The 15,529-nt window shown below is 40.5% G+C and overlaps 1 protein-coding gene across 2 annotated transcripts; it reads right to left on the bottom strand.

Annotated features, from left to right (window-relative positions):
• Window positions 1-5,516: 5,516 nt before the first annotated feature.
• micall2a (mical-like 2a) lies at window positions 5,517-15,059 on the bottom strand. 2 transcript variants are annotated; one of them, XM_047039158.1, is made up of 18 exons: window positions 14,709-15,059; window positions 14,118-14,166; window positions 12,237-12,378; window positions 11,916-12,091; window positions 11,626-11,756; window positions 11,028-11,537; window positions 10,697-10,881; window positions 10,486-10,543; window positions 9,799-9,989; window positions 9,579-9,707; window positions 9,368-9,475; window positions 9,115-9,179; window positions 8,868-8,991; window positions 7,833-7,935; window positions 7,607-7,680; window positions 7,165-7,279; window positions 6,936-6,982; window positions 5,517-6,846 (listed from the first exon to the last, which is right to left on the bottom strand). In XM_047039158.1, the coding sequence occupies exons 1-18, from the start codon at window positions 14,849-14,851 to the stop codon at window positions 6,764-6,766; spliced, it is 2,433 nt and encodes an 810-aa protein (XP_046895114.1). In that variant the 5' UTR covers window positions 14,852-15,059; the 3' UTR covers window positions 5,517-6,763. The 2 variants fall into 2 exon arrangements, with proteins under 2 accessions (XP_046895114.1, XP_046895115.1); XM_047039159.1 differs by having other exon boundaries at window positions 10,697-10,869.
• Window positions 15,060-15,529: the final 470 nt, after the last annotated feature.

Here is a 15,529-nt window from a genome sequence, read left to right as displayed (position 1 = left end):
AACTGGACTACAGGTACATTTATGGGTGTGTCAATGCATTGTTGAAAAAAACATTGTCCCAATCGGAATTGTCAAAGAGAATGCACTGCACCCATGTAGAATGAAAGTCATTTTACAATGACTGGCAACGTGGTTCATCTCAGAGCTCCAAAGTCAGCCTAAGTATGCCATCGTCAGATGTCTGGTAATAAACCATGCGGACGCCTTCACGAAAGCCATAGACATTCATCTTGGCTTTAAGGCTATCAAACTCTAATTTGCCTGGGATTTCATGTGTGTTAACACAACTACAGATGCAGAGAGCAAACACTTCAACAACACTACAGAAATGTCTAGTATATTAACCAGACAATAAACAACCTATTCAATTCCAGGGATTTGCATGGGAAATGTGAGCATTAGCGAACACAGAGGGGTCTCCTTCTCGGGAGCTACTTTGAGGAGAAGGATGACTTCAAACTTGATCCTACGAGTGAGGGGAGAAGAGAGGGAAGAGGAGTACAGCCTTACAGAGAGAGCCGTGCCACTCAGTTTTGGCATATCTGAGCCTACAATGCCGTAGATTAGCACAGCCTCACTACAGAGCTGAAATAAGCTAATTGCTTAATTAGCTGACCCAATTCGATAAGCTTCTTTTAGCATATTAACAAGAGCTATGAAACAAATACTCTTGCTCTAATTCATGGAGACTGTGTTTATTTATGGCATTACAATTAAAAGGGTGTCAAACACAAAACACATGGTCAACGATGCTCCATTCAGACGTTTGTTTTATCAAAAAAATTGGCACTTTATTGATTATTTGAAATTATGCAAAATGCCTTATCCAACTTTTAAGGGTCTTTGAAATATAGCTTTCACCTGTATAAAACAACACAGTTAACTTCAATGTATAAATGCCTTACTGAGCAAGCAGTTCACAATTTGTACTGGGAAAACCTGAAGCTACTCATACTTTGACAAAGAGAACAGCTTTCTGAAATTACAAATCATAGTCACAACTCTTCCAATTGTGTTAGTGTTCAATGCTTTCCACTTGTGTAGTTACAGTAGGTTTTTGTAAGGGTTAAGGTCTGGTTACAGGCCCAACAGGGTACCCCTTGTGCAGGGGGTAACCTGTTGGGCCTGTAACCAGTTGGGCCTATACTTTACTTGTGCAGTTTGTAGATGCATTGCGTGTAATTAAATTAAATATGAAGACTTTGAAAGGAAGACATTGAACACTTCTCTACACTGCACCCATGTTTATTATGTACAATGTTCAGCATCCAAGACATCATTTGTTATCCAAGACAATTTCTTGCCCTCTGTGTCTCTGTGTTACTATAAAAACCAAAAACAATTAAACTAGGTCAGATAATAATTTGTCTGTGTTCTCAATCATTTCGGACACTGGAGCAATGAAGGATAAATTAGGAAAAGTTCATATTAGATTGAATGATGATTGAAAGGGATTAATTTACATTTTCTCCCAACACTTTACATATGTGATATTTTCTTCAGTGCAAAGAGTTCTGGGCAAAAGAGCACTATTTGTATAAGATTAACTCATCTATATGCTAATTCATTGGCATGTAGACCTGTTTCATTTCTCTGATTCATTCCTGTTTACCCATTAGCTGTTTTAGATGCAAAGGGAATTGAAATATTAAAAAAACTAAAGGCTTAGGGCCAAGAAGCATTAGCAGTACATCACCTGTTATTATATTCATATTAGAGTGCCATTCCTGCCCTTTGTTTAAGCTTTGCCCAATAGCCAAGCTCTAAGAGACTTTTTCACAAATGAAATGAGCCATCTCTTTCACTTAAGTGAGACCTGCTGCACCTGGCAAAGATAATAGGCCTCCAATTGCTCTTGAGGATGTCCCATTGAAACTGGTCAAATGCGTCTCCAGACAAGTAGGCCAAGAGATAGGGGCAGTCTGAAACTGAAAACAACTCAGTTACTCAGAGCATTGCAACACAAAACTGTGATCAACAACACTGACATAAGTAAGAATGCCAAACCCTTTGCTAAACGATGGAAGGCAACATAAACATGTTTAAAAGGAGATGTGTGACAGATTATATTACACCAAGGCCTAAATGCTAATGTAATTTCAGATGAACTAGGCTTTAAGAGATGCAATCAACCATTCCTGATATGCACTACTGTTGTGTTTAAGAGGATGACAACCTCCCTCTTATTGTCTATGTAATTCACCAAAATTGCCACTTACAGCCGCTCAGAGTCGGACGTTTCATCTCCAAGCTTCTTCTGGTCTTTGCAGCTCATCCCATTTCTACTTCTTCCAAAAGCGCCACCACTTCATTAACCTTGCCAGGCATGAGATAAGAGAGGCAGAGCATCAAAGCAGTCTGCCCACAGAGAGAACAGAGCCAGTCTTCACTACACAGCAGCCATCACACACAGGCAAACACAGACACACTCCACAGTCCATGCTACATTCAAGAGGAGCTTTTGTGTTCTTAACTGTCATTCAAAAGCTGAGTTACAATGCAGCAAACCCCTTATGACAGAAAAATGTGTCATACCATTTTTGGATTGAAGAAAGACTTTGGCTGGGGACACTTGCAGGAATTCAGAGGGGTCAGTGGATCTTGTAGGTTCAGCCTGGAGGTGTGCCGAAGGTAACAGGTGATATCCTATCATAGGGTTTAGAGGTGTACACACAGAAGTGCAGTGCCAGTAAGATGACCTCTGACCTTACAGACATTAAAAAGTGAGAAGAAAAACATAAATTAGACGTACCTTTATCTGCTAGATAGGGAACTAAATTATTAGAAGTATGGTGAACATTGTTTTATTTCCACTACATAGAAATATCTGTTGCATTTAATCCTTCTATCCACATTTTCCCAAAAAAGGAGGATAGAAATTATTTCCCTTTTAAGGAACGTGCAAATCCCTGTCTGGATTCTGTTAAAAGGCTTAAAATGTCACTAAATGCCAGGGCTGAGACTCCTGCTAACACGTAGGTCTTTAAGACAAGATGTTAAAGCGTTGAAAGTTACCTGAAATTGATGAGGTTAATATTCTTATCTCAAACTGGGAGCTGTGTGAAACTGGATACTGAAAATGTAGACAGCAAAGTAACCCTTCCTATTAAAAGGTATCTAAGGGCTTATACAGTGTAAACAACAATTACCCACTTAATTGTTTATCATCATACTAAACACATACTGTATTAATACACAAATGCATAATTTTTTGGTACATAATACAATGGGAGCCATCTTTATTGTAGGCTATAATTGTCTTTATATGTGTGGTTTGCTTTTTTCCGATGATAAACAGTAATGTAGGATTTTGACCAGTAACCCACATATCACAAAAAATGTATGGCTTGGTCTAAAGAAGCATAGTGCAGTTGAACATCAATATCACATTCTGCCTTTCTTTTCAGCAAATCTGAGGCTCAAAATGCCAACGTTTTTGTCCACATGTAGGCCAGCAAGCACATGGCAGAATAGTTTTCTGTGGATCCTCTACCATCCTCTGGGTTGTCTGCCCATGTGAATAGGAGGGGAAATGCAATGCTGTAAGTTATCCACAGAGCCAGTGCAGAAGGAGGGTAGAGTGAGACATTCTGCCATCTTTTAAGACTTATTTTATGTATATATTGTGTTGTGAAAGAATTTTACTGATCTACAAAACCAGCAGGAAAGGATAAGTGTGAGTCTCTAAGACCATGTGGTAAGCAACTGCACTGCAGAACCTCAGCTAAGTTAAAAGTTGCTGTGCCGTTGAGTAGAAAGTCAGGCAGAATCCTGCATGCCCGCTGATAACATGGTTGGATTAGGGATGTTTAAGGGAAGTGAAAATTATTCATTTGAGATGGATGAAAGCTGCACTTGTCAAGTCTACCAGTCATGCACTTTATACATTTCATTTCCAGTAGCCAGCATGCATAATTTCCCCTCAATGCAAATTTCTACACTCTGAAATTGTGAGCATATTTATGCCGCTCTCTCAACACATTCTCTGATACAGAAAAGTGAAAAAAATTAAATAAAATTAAGCACAGAGCAAAACAATGCCTTTTCCATTGTTCAATTTGAGTTGTTCAATTAGAATCTAGTTTTAAACAGTGTCCCAATGGATAGTGTCTTTCTCACACAGGAACAATAATGCTTAAATCCCATATCAAATGAATGTGATGTATGGTGGTCACATTTTATCACAGATTACTGTGTTCAAACAGATCATTTTAGCACACTCAATTATTAGAAGTTGGTCCACTATTAAGAGTGTAATAATTGTGTAATTTAACAAAAGACTCCTCTTTCAGCGTCAGTATTATTGCCTACTAACTCTGAGTGCATGTCTGTCTCTGTACAAATATTATGATCTCTCTGATGAGAATTAAGTCTCCAGCCTGGATGGCCAATAAATTAGTGGCACGCTTCTCGTTTACTCATCAGAGCTAATGAGCCTGATAAAATTACCTCGAGGATCATAATTACAGGCTAGTGGCAGAGACTGGCACTGTAAATGAGATGACACACACACTCACACACACGCACACACAGTGGAAAGTTTAAACCAAAAGCTAATATTTGGAGAATGATATCAAATGGACTTACTCATGCAGTTATGTACTTGATGACAAAACAAAAATTCTATAAAGGCAATTTATTAAAAATAAAAAATAAAAATATTTTACAAAATCTACTATGTGAACGATTTCAGAATGTTCCAACTAATCTTAGGAAGAGGACATTTAAATGGCTAAATGCTGGGAAAGGCTGTACAATCCTGCATCCCTTCTATAAAGATGAAGTGGGTAATGGCATATTTTGATGGGAGTGTGGACATGAGAGCTCACCTCCGAGGACTTCATTTCATCACACATTCACAGGATGAATTGTTTTACTTATGAATATTAATGTCCCTCTAATTTCAGGCTGTTGTTAATGCTTGTCGCTAGGAGCTTGGCAAATCAGGTCCCATTCCTGTTAAAACCATGTATTAGACACCCCCCTGACACTAAGCCCTCGCCTGTGATTCTTAATTGCAGAAGCGCAAGCATTCGCAGTAGATGGGGCGCAAAGCTTTAATTAACTCTAATATCACACGTATTCAGTCTTGACTGTCACCCGCATCACGCATGGCATTTTTGCAGCAGTATCATCCACAGCTCTACTCAGCTAGAAAGATGGTGTTCCAAGTTCATGATCACAATTTCATGCATCTTAAATTGGTGATATGCAGTTTCTAAAGTAGCTGCGATATATTGACGTGAGGAAATGATCTTGATGCTTTTTCCTAAAACCCACATAAAAATGGGCTTAGCTCTGTGTATTATCATGGCTGGGTTTTGAGAGTGTAAGAAGGAAGTCCAACACAGTGTACTTTCTGAACGGGGAGAAAGTGAGCACGAGATACAGGTCATGCGTTGTTTTTGCTGTGTACTACATTAGTTAGAACATTCTAGCAACGTGCAAGCAGGTCGTGTTTAACAGAAACTGAAAACAAGAATACTGTATATGGGAACAGCCAAAGTCTTGTTAAAATAATTTATTAAACTTCAAAAAGTAATTTCATTTAAAAACACAATAAATACACACTGTCCAGACATTCATTCAACATTCCATCTACTTTAAAATGTCACTTGATTTGCCTGAAATTCTCACAAACAGACGTTTGTTCATGTGTGACTATGCGAGTCATACATTTTAAAAGAGCAATAATGAAATGGGTTAAAAAACCTATAGTAGTCCTATAGCAAATACATTGTTATACCAATGTTTAATTAAACCAGGTGTTACGATAAAAAAAGTTTAGATAAATAGCTCAATACAACCTAGTTTATAAGCCTTGCATGGCCATAAGCTATTGCTCTACATAATCCGCTTTCATATAACATTATTGCATCTTTCATATAACATTATTGCATCAGAAGACTAGAACATTTTGCTGCATTTATAAAATTACCAAATAAATTAACTGTCTGTACTATGGCAAATTGGATTGTCAGGTTTTTGGACACTATGCCCACGCTGCCACCTACAGCATGAGTGTGAACTTACAGTCTGGTTTAACATCGCAGTAAGTGCCACTGTATGCTGCTTACTATATTCTGTTTTAGATGGAAAATTAAATGTGCAGAGAAAACCATTTCACAGAGGATCAACAGTTTTTTTTGGGGGGGTCAAACATCCATTTAGAAGGAGTCTTAAAATCAAAAACTTAAATATAGCAGGTAAGAACAAAGGATACACAAGTATCAGAATTTGAATTTCAAATAATTAAATAGATATTCGTGAATCAAAGCAAAGATGCATTCATTGGACAAAACCAACTTTTGAATAAAGTTGCTAAAACTAAAGTAACAGTGGTGAGAAATAGTACCCCAAAAAAGTGTGTATAATACTTTGTGACTCAAAAGGAACAAAAAAAGATGATAAATGTGGAAGAACCCGTCAAAAGTCAATTCCAGTGCCTTAACTTAACTATGAATAATTCAACTGAAACGTCAAACAAAAGTGATTCTGAAGCTGAAACGTAATCGAACATTGAACACAACACCAAAGTGATATACATAATTAAACTAATATGTTGACAAATGTGCTCAGATGTTTAACAATATAAAAAACTCAGCCTCTTATGCTTTACCAATATGTTCTCCCACCATTGACACGTGATACAGTACAAGTCCCACTACACCCAGTGGACTTTCATAAATACAGGCGTTTAAAACGTTAGAGGACTTAAACATACTTGTGTTGTAGATCCTACAGTGAACACTTCCCCTAATGATCACTCCGTGGCTGTCTTTTTACTTCTTCTTCTGAACAACTTAGAAACTGAAGACTTCCTCTTGTTTTTTGATTTCCTAACTCCTGTCAACCACAAACAAATATGGACATATTAAATTAGGTACTAAATCTGCGACATGAAACATCCATTTGTGGTAAGTATATACACTCACCAAGACTCTGCATCATTTCATTCAATTGCTGATCCTCCTCTTCTTCCCTAAAATAGTATTTTTTTTTTTTTTTTAGATCAGACAAGATTCCAGACTGTAGCACCTGATATGAATGATTATGTTAATACTTCTTTCCATTGTGACCATCCAGACAACCAAATCTACAGCACACGTCATTTCCCTCCAAATGCAACAGGGCTTAAGTCATCAAGATATAAATGCACCCTACCTCCGCCTGTCCTTGTCTAGCCCCTCCACAATGGCATTTCTTCCATTCACGATGTCCACCAGTCTCTCCATCAGCCTCTGCTCCTGCCAGCACTCCTCCCTGGACTTCAAATGATCTGCCGGGAACACCCAGATATCTGTCAGACAGGGGAGCCACTGTACCAACTGCCGATCTCAGTGGTACAAGCGAGGAAGTGAGTAGAGAATTTGTAATGTTCATTTTTATGTCTTTGTATTTTACATTCCGTTTCTTAACTTCATTAAAAATGTTATGGAATTCTACAACGTCATAATTTTGAAAAGCACTGGGAATTTAATTTCCTCTATTGTGAAGCCCTTTCAGGTGCATTTCTTATTTATAAAAGGTGCAATATACATAAAGCTTATTATTATCCTTGTATAAAAGGGGCCTGCACGCTTGGATGAAACCTGGAGCCTCTAACCTGGTTTCTCTAACAGCCTCCGGAGCTCCACCTCCACCCCTGGCTGCTGCTCCTCCAGATCCTGGGTCTTTACACTGCAAAACAACGCGTTTTAATCAAATCATTTAGCAACGCTTTAATCCAAACGCTCTTCCACTTAGCTGTCACCATCCCCCTAAGTTACAGGGTAAGTTGTGTGATGAATCGACATGGAGTATACTTTAAAGTAAACAGGAGAAGTACTTACATGTACACAAGCTCTGACTCCCTCCGAATATACATCTGCTTCTTTCGGATTAAGTTGAACCAGTCAACCATCAAAGGATCCATCAAGATGTCCCCGTCACCCTCTGAAAAGAGATGCTGATTGAGCCCCAAACATGCATGAGAAACACTTGTATCCTATGCCAACTACCACATCTCCAAAATAGCATCACTGTGTTGAGTTGGAACACAATGCATTACAATGTCCCAGTTCAACACGATCATTTATTTCTACCTAAGGCCTGTTCACGAACAACCACCACATATTCATTAGATAACGGTGCAGGCTAGTCTGGCCAGGGACTGAGAGGCGAGAGTGTCCCATTAACTTCCACTGCCGACTATCAGCAAGACAGGTGTGAGGTTTGGACAGGGAAGGGCAGCAGTGGACTGCAGGATATTACTGTGCCCCAACCACGGTGACCTTGAGCAGAGCAATCAGGCCTCCTTACTCCTACTCTGTAGCCTGTCTCAGGGGATGTGGGCACCCCACCACTCATTTCGTACCACCCCCACCTCTCCAATTCCAGAGAGGAGGAGTATAAGGCAGGAGGCTTCCCTGTGGGTTCAGCATGCTTCTTTTGCTTATAGCTACTGGAGATGGAAGCTGGAAGCTGGCCCACCTCTCCCCTCAAGGCAGTGGTTGTGTGTGTGTGTCCCATACAGGACCAGTGGGATAGCAGCCTCATCGTGAACAACTGTACACCAAGACACATTCACTGGAGTAGAGGAGGAACGTGACTGCTGAAATTGGAGGGCCAATAAGTATGACTTCCAACTAGATGTTCAATTTAAAAGTTTATTTGGATATTGACTTCTATAGAATGAGTGTTAAATGATTTAGTAGTAAGTGCAAGTAGACATTTGGGGCCATAACAGTCCTTGATAGTCAGGTCCATCCTCAAAAAGGGTGCAATTCTGGGAAATCCCATATACAAAACAATTTCACAGTGGGTGTATTTGTGTGCATTACAGTAGGTAAGGAAAGGTTGGTGAAGGAGAATTTCCTAACAATTACCTTCCTCACAGGTGCGGAGATTCTTCTCCATCTCCACTCCCTCCCTCTCCAGATCACTCAAGCTGTTCTCAATCCCATTCAGCTCCTTCACAATGTCATTCATGGGAATGTGATGATTTTGGCTCTGAACAAAAACACAGGAATGAGTGACAAAAGTTTGAATCCTATAACTGACATACATCTAAAACATAAGAAAACACATGAACATTTACGGAAGGAGTGTTTACGCATGAGAATTTAAACTTACTAAGGGTGACCTCATTTCAGACCCCGAGGCATTTGTGAGTGACAAACGCTTTCCATTTTTAGAACCTAAGAGGTCGGTAAAACAGGATTAATAAGACCTTCTATGGCTGTTGTGAGGCGTCATTGTCTCATAAGACTGTTGCCATGTTTTATTTTAAATTAATCCATTACTCATAAAATAGTACAATTTAAATTCATCCACATAATGATTAAGGCATCTGGGATTTGTGATAAAACTCAAAGCTCAGTCTAACCAGAGGTGGTAAGGAGTCTTCTGTAATTGGTTGGAGGAGAGCCGATGGACTGAATAGTTGGCAAACAGGAGGGGGATTGAGTCGGTGACAAGCTCCCATTCTCTTCACCTGACAATGTCAATTAATATGATTAACTCCAAATGTGGTAAATACAGACTTTACCGCAGAAATAGATTTAAAAAAAAAATACAGTTGGAGGTCTTGGCATTACCTGATTCTCCTACATGGAGCTGTGGCTGCCGAGAGGAGGGAGGTCTGTGCCAGATAGGGACAAGGGGAGGAGAGCCCATGGGGGAACAGAAAGAGGAGCTGGTAGCTGGATAGTTGCCATTTGAAGTACCTAAAAAGCGAGGATTTGAACAACAATTACATTTTGATGACGAAAAGAAATGTAAACTACGTTCAACTTATGGTTTTGCAAAAGGTCTTACCCGGTCCTCCAGAGCCTTGTTGAAGCAGCTGGGAAGAGGGAGCTGAGTAACCAGCAGGAGGAGAGCTGGTGGGGGCCGTGGGTGGCAGGCAAGAGGGAGGCTTTACGGCCTTGCTGGTAACAGTAGTGGAGGGGACTTCAGACTTTGGTTTCTTAAGGCTGATTGACTGACCTTCAGAAGAGCATGGGATCCTGGATGGTAATCATTTTAAATGAAAACATTTACAATTATTATTATAAAAACATACCTCAACCACAGTATGTAAATAAATGGATCTCTTCTGAATAATATCATTTTACATTTAAGAAAAGAGTTACATACATCAATAGAACACAAAACCTCACCTCTCATGACACTGAAATGATGGAAGTGGGAATGACTGGAGGGCTCATCAGGGGAACTCAGTAACTATCTAACAAGGCGCTAGGGCTAATGTCAGGCGTAGTATTCCCTGGGGCTCGAGTAGGTGGGGGAGAGGGCTAGCGGCTGCACTCTGAGCCAGTCAACAATTACAGAGATGGGCGACGTGGGATGAATCGGTCTGCTGCAGAGTGAATATGAGAAGCCCACCTGTCAGCTCTTTGGACCAAATATATCAGGCACTTTACACCCAGGTGACTGAGCCCGCTTCCCCTAGTGTGGTCTAAAGTGACTGGGTTAATGGAAAAACTGCCAGTAATTACTTACTGCATTGCTGGTCCATTCTTAACGGACCTGAGGTTGGACCGCCAGTCAATAGGGCCCTCTGTACGGACAGATAATCATTTAATAAACTTTCATACACCAATTGTCATGGGAGTAATAGTTTCAAGATTTCGAAAATCTTTGGGCTGCTAGAAACATCTGCAAAAGGTGAGTTTGATGGAAAAAAAAGTCACTGGAATTTTAGAGATCTTGCCTTTGGTGTTCACAGATACAGCTGTTGGTCCGGAGCTTGCTTTGTTGAAGGATTTTTGCCAAAGTGATTCCTTGTTGTGGGTGTAGTTATTAGCTGGCTGGGTGGCTTGCTGTCCTGCTGTGTCTTGGCTACATTTAGCCAGTCTGTCAGCTGAGTATGGCTCCTCTCCAAACCTAGGGAAACAACTTATTAAAGTTGTCAAAGATTTCAGAATCTACATCAGACAAGTGATGTAGATCAAGCTGAACTGTTAAGATACTCAGCAGTGGTAGCTAGCGTTATTACAGTGGTAGCTAGCGTCATTAAAGTTCTACTGAACTTTGTTCCTCACCTCCTTCGAGATGATCTAATGACAAACGGGCACGAGTTATTATTGTTGCAGTTATCCTCTGACAGTTTCCTGCCAACCACTGAGGTTGTCCTGCTGTTCAGCTCCTTATGACTCATGGACACCCTCTCCCCCGCAGGGACGTCTCTGGAGAATGGCAGCTTGGTCCTGATAGGGGGGGCTTCCGGGGCAGCAGACTGGAAGAACTTCTGTCGGGCAGCCTGGGTCCTCTGGGCTGAGGCAGTCCAGGGCTGGGGAGCTGGGCTGGTATCCACCGGCTTTGGAACAAAAGCCACAGTGGAGGACAGCACAGAGGAGTGGTGTGGGGCAAGGCGGGCTGTGCTGCTATCCGTTGTGGGCCGCTCAACAGAGCCAGCAGGCCCGGTTCTGATCCCAGCCACAGGAGGCTCACTGACGATCTGGGTGCTCTGGTGGGCACTACATATGAAGCTGCCTGGCTCTTTCCCCACTTTATAGGCCCCAGTGAGAAGGATGTTTGAGCATTCACTGCACCTGGTTTGAAGGTTTAACATGCAGCTTTAACACAATTTATTGACATTAGCACTGCCGTTTGATCAAGGTGGTTTGGTCTGATTCTTACTTGAAGCAGCTGCGGTGATACAGCTTCCCTTCGACAAAATGCCTTTGGACCAGGTGGACATGGCTCTTGCACACAACACACTTGCTATTGAGAGTGCCTGTCTTATTAGAGTTCTCAACCAGAACTGTCTTCTGTGAAGGGATGAGAAAGAGAAGAGTAGAATGTATTTAATGTTAAATGTACATACAAAAATAAACCAATTGAACCCAAATAGATTAGCAAACCTGCATATACTGTGAGTAACGTCTTCTAGACAGCATAGAGATTAAAACTAACCAATAATAACCAACCTTATCAGCCGCCCTGGGTAACTCAGGCGAGGTTTCAGCCTTGACACTGGGAGGTGGACGGTTCTCTATGGCCGTTTTAGACACAAAGGATTTGACGACCACTGGGATATTCTTCTTTTCAGACGGCTCCTCCTTTGAGCCCTCTGCTGGCCTCTTCACCCCACCTACACCCCCAGCTGGGAAAGCAGACACGGTTAACAGAATCACAGAATAACTCTGCTTGGTTAAGTTTGTTGTTGAATAGAACAAGCCCAAAGGAATCCGTCCATTCGGATGAAAAAGAACCAGCTAAAGGAATACAACGTAAATGTTATGTCTCACTGGGGGATCGTCCGCGGAAGTAGTTGTGGTACTGAGACACGTATGTGAGGATACTCAGCCTGTCTGGGATCCTCAGGGCCACCATGTCCTCTGCATCCAGCAGCGCAGGAATCCCCAACTGATCTTCTGCAATCTGGAAGGCCTGGTGAGGAAATAAAGATTTGAACAGAACAGATTTTTAAGCAATTCTGAACCCATATATAGATCTAACAATAATTAAGAGGGGGGAAATGCGACTAACACAGAAGAATATTTCTGACTACACCTTTCCTTTTGAACTAAAGATATTTGGCTAATCACTTTTCTTGATGGCCATGAATACAAATATGTATCTGGGTTTTGTATATGCAAAACAGCTACCCTATTTCACAGTGAACAAGCTAGAACAAAAGTATCTACTATAAATAGAGAATGTTCAGCAAGCACCATTCTGTGGCCCAATGCTGGGAAAGTCTGAGCAGGGGCTGAATAATAAATAGCACACATCCTGTGCACACTCAGGCCTGGAAGAGAGGACGGAGGCAGGAGGATAACGGGGCATTGTTTAGGAGCAACCTGGATGTGCTCATTAAAATCTACAGGACAGCTTGGCAGAAAAGGCAAATCCACCAATGTCAGAGCAAAGGAAAAGGAGGTCAAACCAAATATGCATCGGTGAGATAGGCCTGTTCTTCCTCTGTCAACTAAAAAAGGAAGAGACCAGCGACGTAAAGGATAAGAAAAAAGCAACACAAGGCTCTCTAAATGATAAAAAGTCTCTGAGAAACACGACACACGACGAACTGGGGAACACAAGTTCATCAAATATAAAGGAGGTGCTGTGCATGTGTGAGATTACCTCAGAGGCAAAACAGGAGCTGTACATAACCATGAGTTCCTCCATGAACATGTGATCATCCAATTGGTCAAGAGGGAAACCAATCTAATCTGTACTTTAAACAAAAGGTCCGAATGTTGTTTTAAAAATACCAACACAATTCCTGACACAAACGTGTCACTTTACTATCCGATGTTTGTAAATGAACCTTTATTGTTGGGATCAAGTAGCCTGGGATGATAGTACACCTCATTCATAATAAATACTCTGGAGAGCCTCTCCTGAGCTCAGGTTCTTAGGGGATACTGTGAGGGGGAGACGCAAAACTATCAAGAAGATCTATAGCACACTGAGTCGATTTATCCTCAAACTGTGGAAATTGAAATAAAATAACCCCCAAATCATTGACCAGATGCTCTGTGTGAGTCATTCTGGTTCTGTCATTCATTGCACGCATCCTTGCTTAAAGGAAATGGGGGGCAACTGTAAAAATAGGGTCAACTGTGCCGGTCGAGTAAACATGCTTCTCATGAATATTTCAATTATAGAAGGGTTAAAGAGATGTTAAACATTAACCAAGGCAACTCTTTTGTGACATGGAACTGTTGGTTGTCATGTTTTTGTCAAGAAATAGCAAGTGTTACCTTTGCTTCATCTGAATTTAGACCACATTTTGTTCTGCCTTGTGCGTTTAAATGCATTCAACCACAGCAATGTTAACAGAAAACCATCACCATGTTGGTCAATTGCTGTATATGTAAAGATGCTATAAAGTACAGTGGCTAATGTATATAATACAGCGACAGTGCAGTCATACACACAGCATCCCTACAGCTATTTTCAGTTCATCTCATTGGCCAAGTCACCAACAAATACATACAGCTGCAGAGGGCTGTGGGCATATAAACAATGTAATCAGTTCAGACATAAACCAACTAGCTTCCTGGTAATGTGGCCATAAAGTTCAACAAGATCCTGTTAAATAGTTTGGAATATAACTTCCTGCTCAAATACAATGTTCTTCTCTGTGGTTGGAAAAAAGAAATGCTGCCTCATCAACTTACCAAGTTGTTGTTCTCGAAAACATCATCCTTACTGAGGGAATCATAGTCTCTGGAATTAGGAAAACAGGTTTTCATGACTACAAATGCACATTTAAGGTTTTTTGAGAAATAAAGGCAACATTCATAATTATGTAAAAAAAAACTGCTAAAAGCTAGTTAATTAAATAACAATACTGCTTTAGTAGCATGTTACTTGACTCCCTATTTGATATTTAACTCAGCTTATTTTATTTATCCATATACTGTGTGGCCATGTGTGGCCATGACATCATCACCATTAAGGATGCTGAGTGGGGGATTCCCGCCACCATTGTTCAACGTGGAGTTTTAGCCATACTATTTGATAACATATTCAGCATGTGTATATTGCCAACTCATGAAATGAAAAACAAATTTCCTCGTGATACTGCAGTTTATGACATGTCCATTGCATACTACAGGCTAAGAATTAAATTGATTCCAGCTGCACTTTCAATTACAGCAAACATTACTGTGCAAAATGTATTTGTAGTTTCTATTAAGGAGGTTGAATATCTAAACCAAACAGTATTTTAGTAAAAAAATAAAAATAATTGTCAACACCATTCTTACATGAGATCCGGTCGGAATTTGTGTAAAAGTGCACAGAACGCCAATCCATTTTTGAATGAAGTTGTCATGTTGGTTATAGCAACATCTCGGTACCCCTCGCATTGGATTTTGCACCACTGTTCCAGTGCTTTGATAGCGGCCATCCTTCCGAACGTGTTTTGTTTGGTCAATGAAGTAACAAAAGGACAGTAGCAAAGTTGGAACCCTGAACTGCGAAGCCCACTTTGAGGTACTATATTCTAGTTTGAATCACGAGGAGGATCATTAAGTTGTTATTTCTCTTAGCCTTGACAATATTGTTTAAAAACAGACCACTTAAAGATGTTAGTCCATCTGTCAACCACAGCAGTCATTTTCTAATGTGGCACCTGAAAAGGTCTTCTTGTCTCCTCACGCGAGGGGGTGGGGTTTGGAGTTCACGAACTTGAACGCCCATTGTTTTACTCCACCAGTGATAGAGAATATTTCTTTTGTAAAAATGTGATGTGATTGCACTTATATATTTTAGAAATATGAGCAAAGATCAGACAATGCGAGGTAATTTGTGTGGGATAAAGATGATCTCATGACAGCAAAGTTTAATGGCCAAAGTGAAACAGTGACCTGCAACACTACTATGCAAACAAAGCATAAAGCTGGGCTGTTGTTTTGCAACATGCATTAGTGTGTGTGTAAATCAATTCAAATAATGGGAATTGATGTATAGGATCTACTGGAGGTAGTACAATGGTTGAAGACACCGTTACCACTAACCTACTTTGAGTATGTTCTAGATAGACTGACCCATTTTAAAAGGTGGTTTAAAATTTGACCTAAAGCCA

This window comes from Hypomesus transpacificus, chromosome 17 (genome assembly GCF_021917145.1).
Source record: "Hypomesus transpacificus isolate Combined female chromosome 17, fHypTra1, whole genome shotgun sequence".
Lineage (NCBI taxonomy): Eukaryota > Metazoa > Chordata > Actinopteri > Osmeriformes > Osmeridae > Hypomesus > Hypomesus transpacificus.
Note: the sequence above shows the minus strand (reverse complement) of the source record. Positions and strands in the feature narration are given on the sequence as shown.

What these genes read in the sequence shown, in the direction of transcription:
- micall2a (XM_047039158.1), bottom strand. Translation starts at nt 14,851, where the DNA reads ATGGCCGCTATCAAAGCACTGGAACAGTGGTGCAAAATCCAATGCGAG. An exon ending in TGTATCTGTGAACACCAAAG is followed by an intron (nt 10,544 to 10,696) that starts GCAAGATCTCTA and finishes CTGTCCGTACAG; the next exon opens with AGGGCCCTATTGACTGGCGG. An exon ending in AAGAATGGACCAGCAATGCA is followed by an intron (nt 9,990 to 10,485) that starts GTAAGTAATTAC and finishes ATTACCATCCAG; the next exon opens with GATCCCATGCTCTTCTGAAG.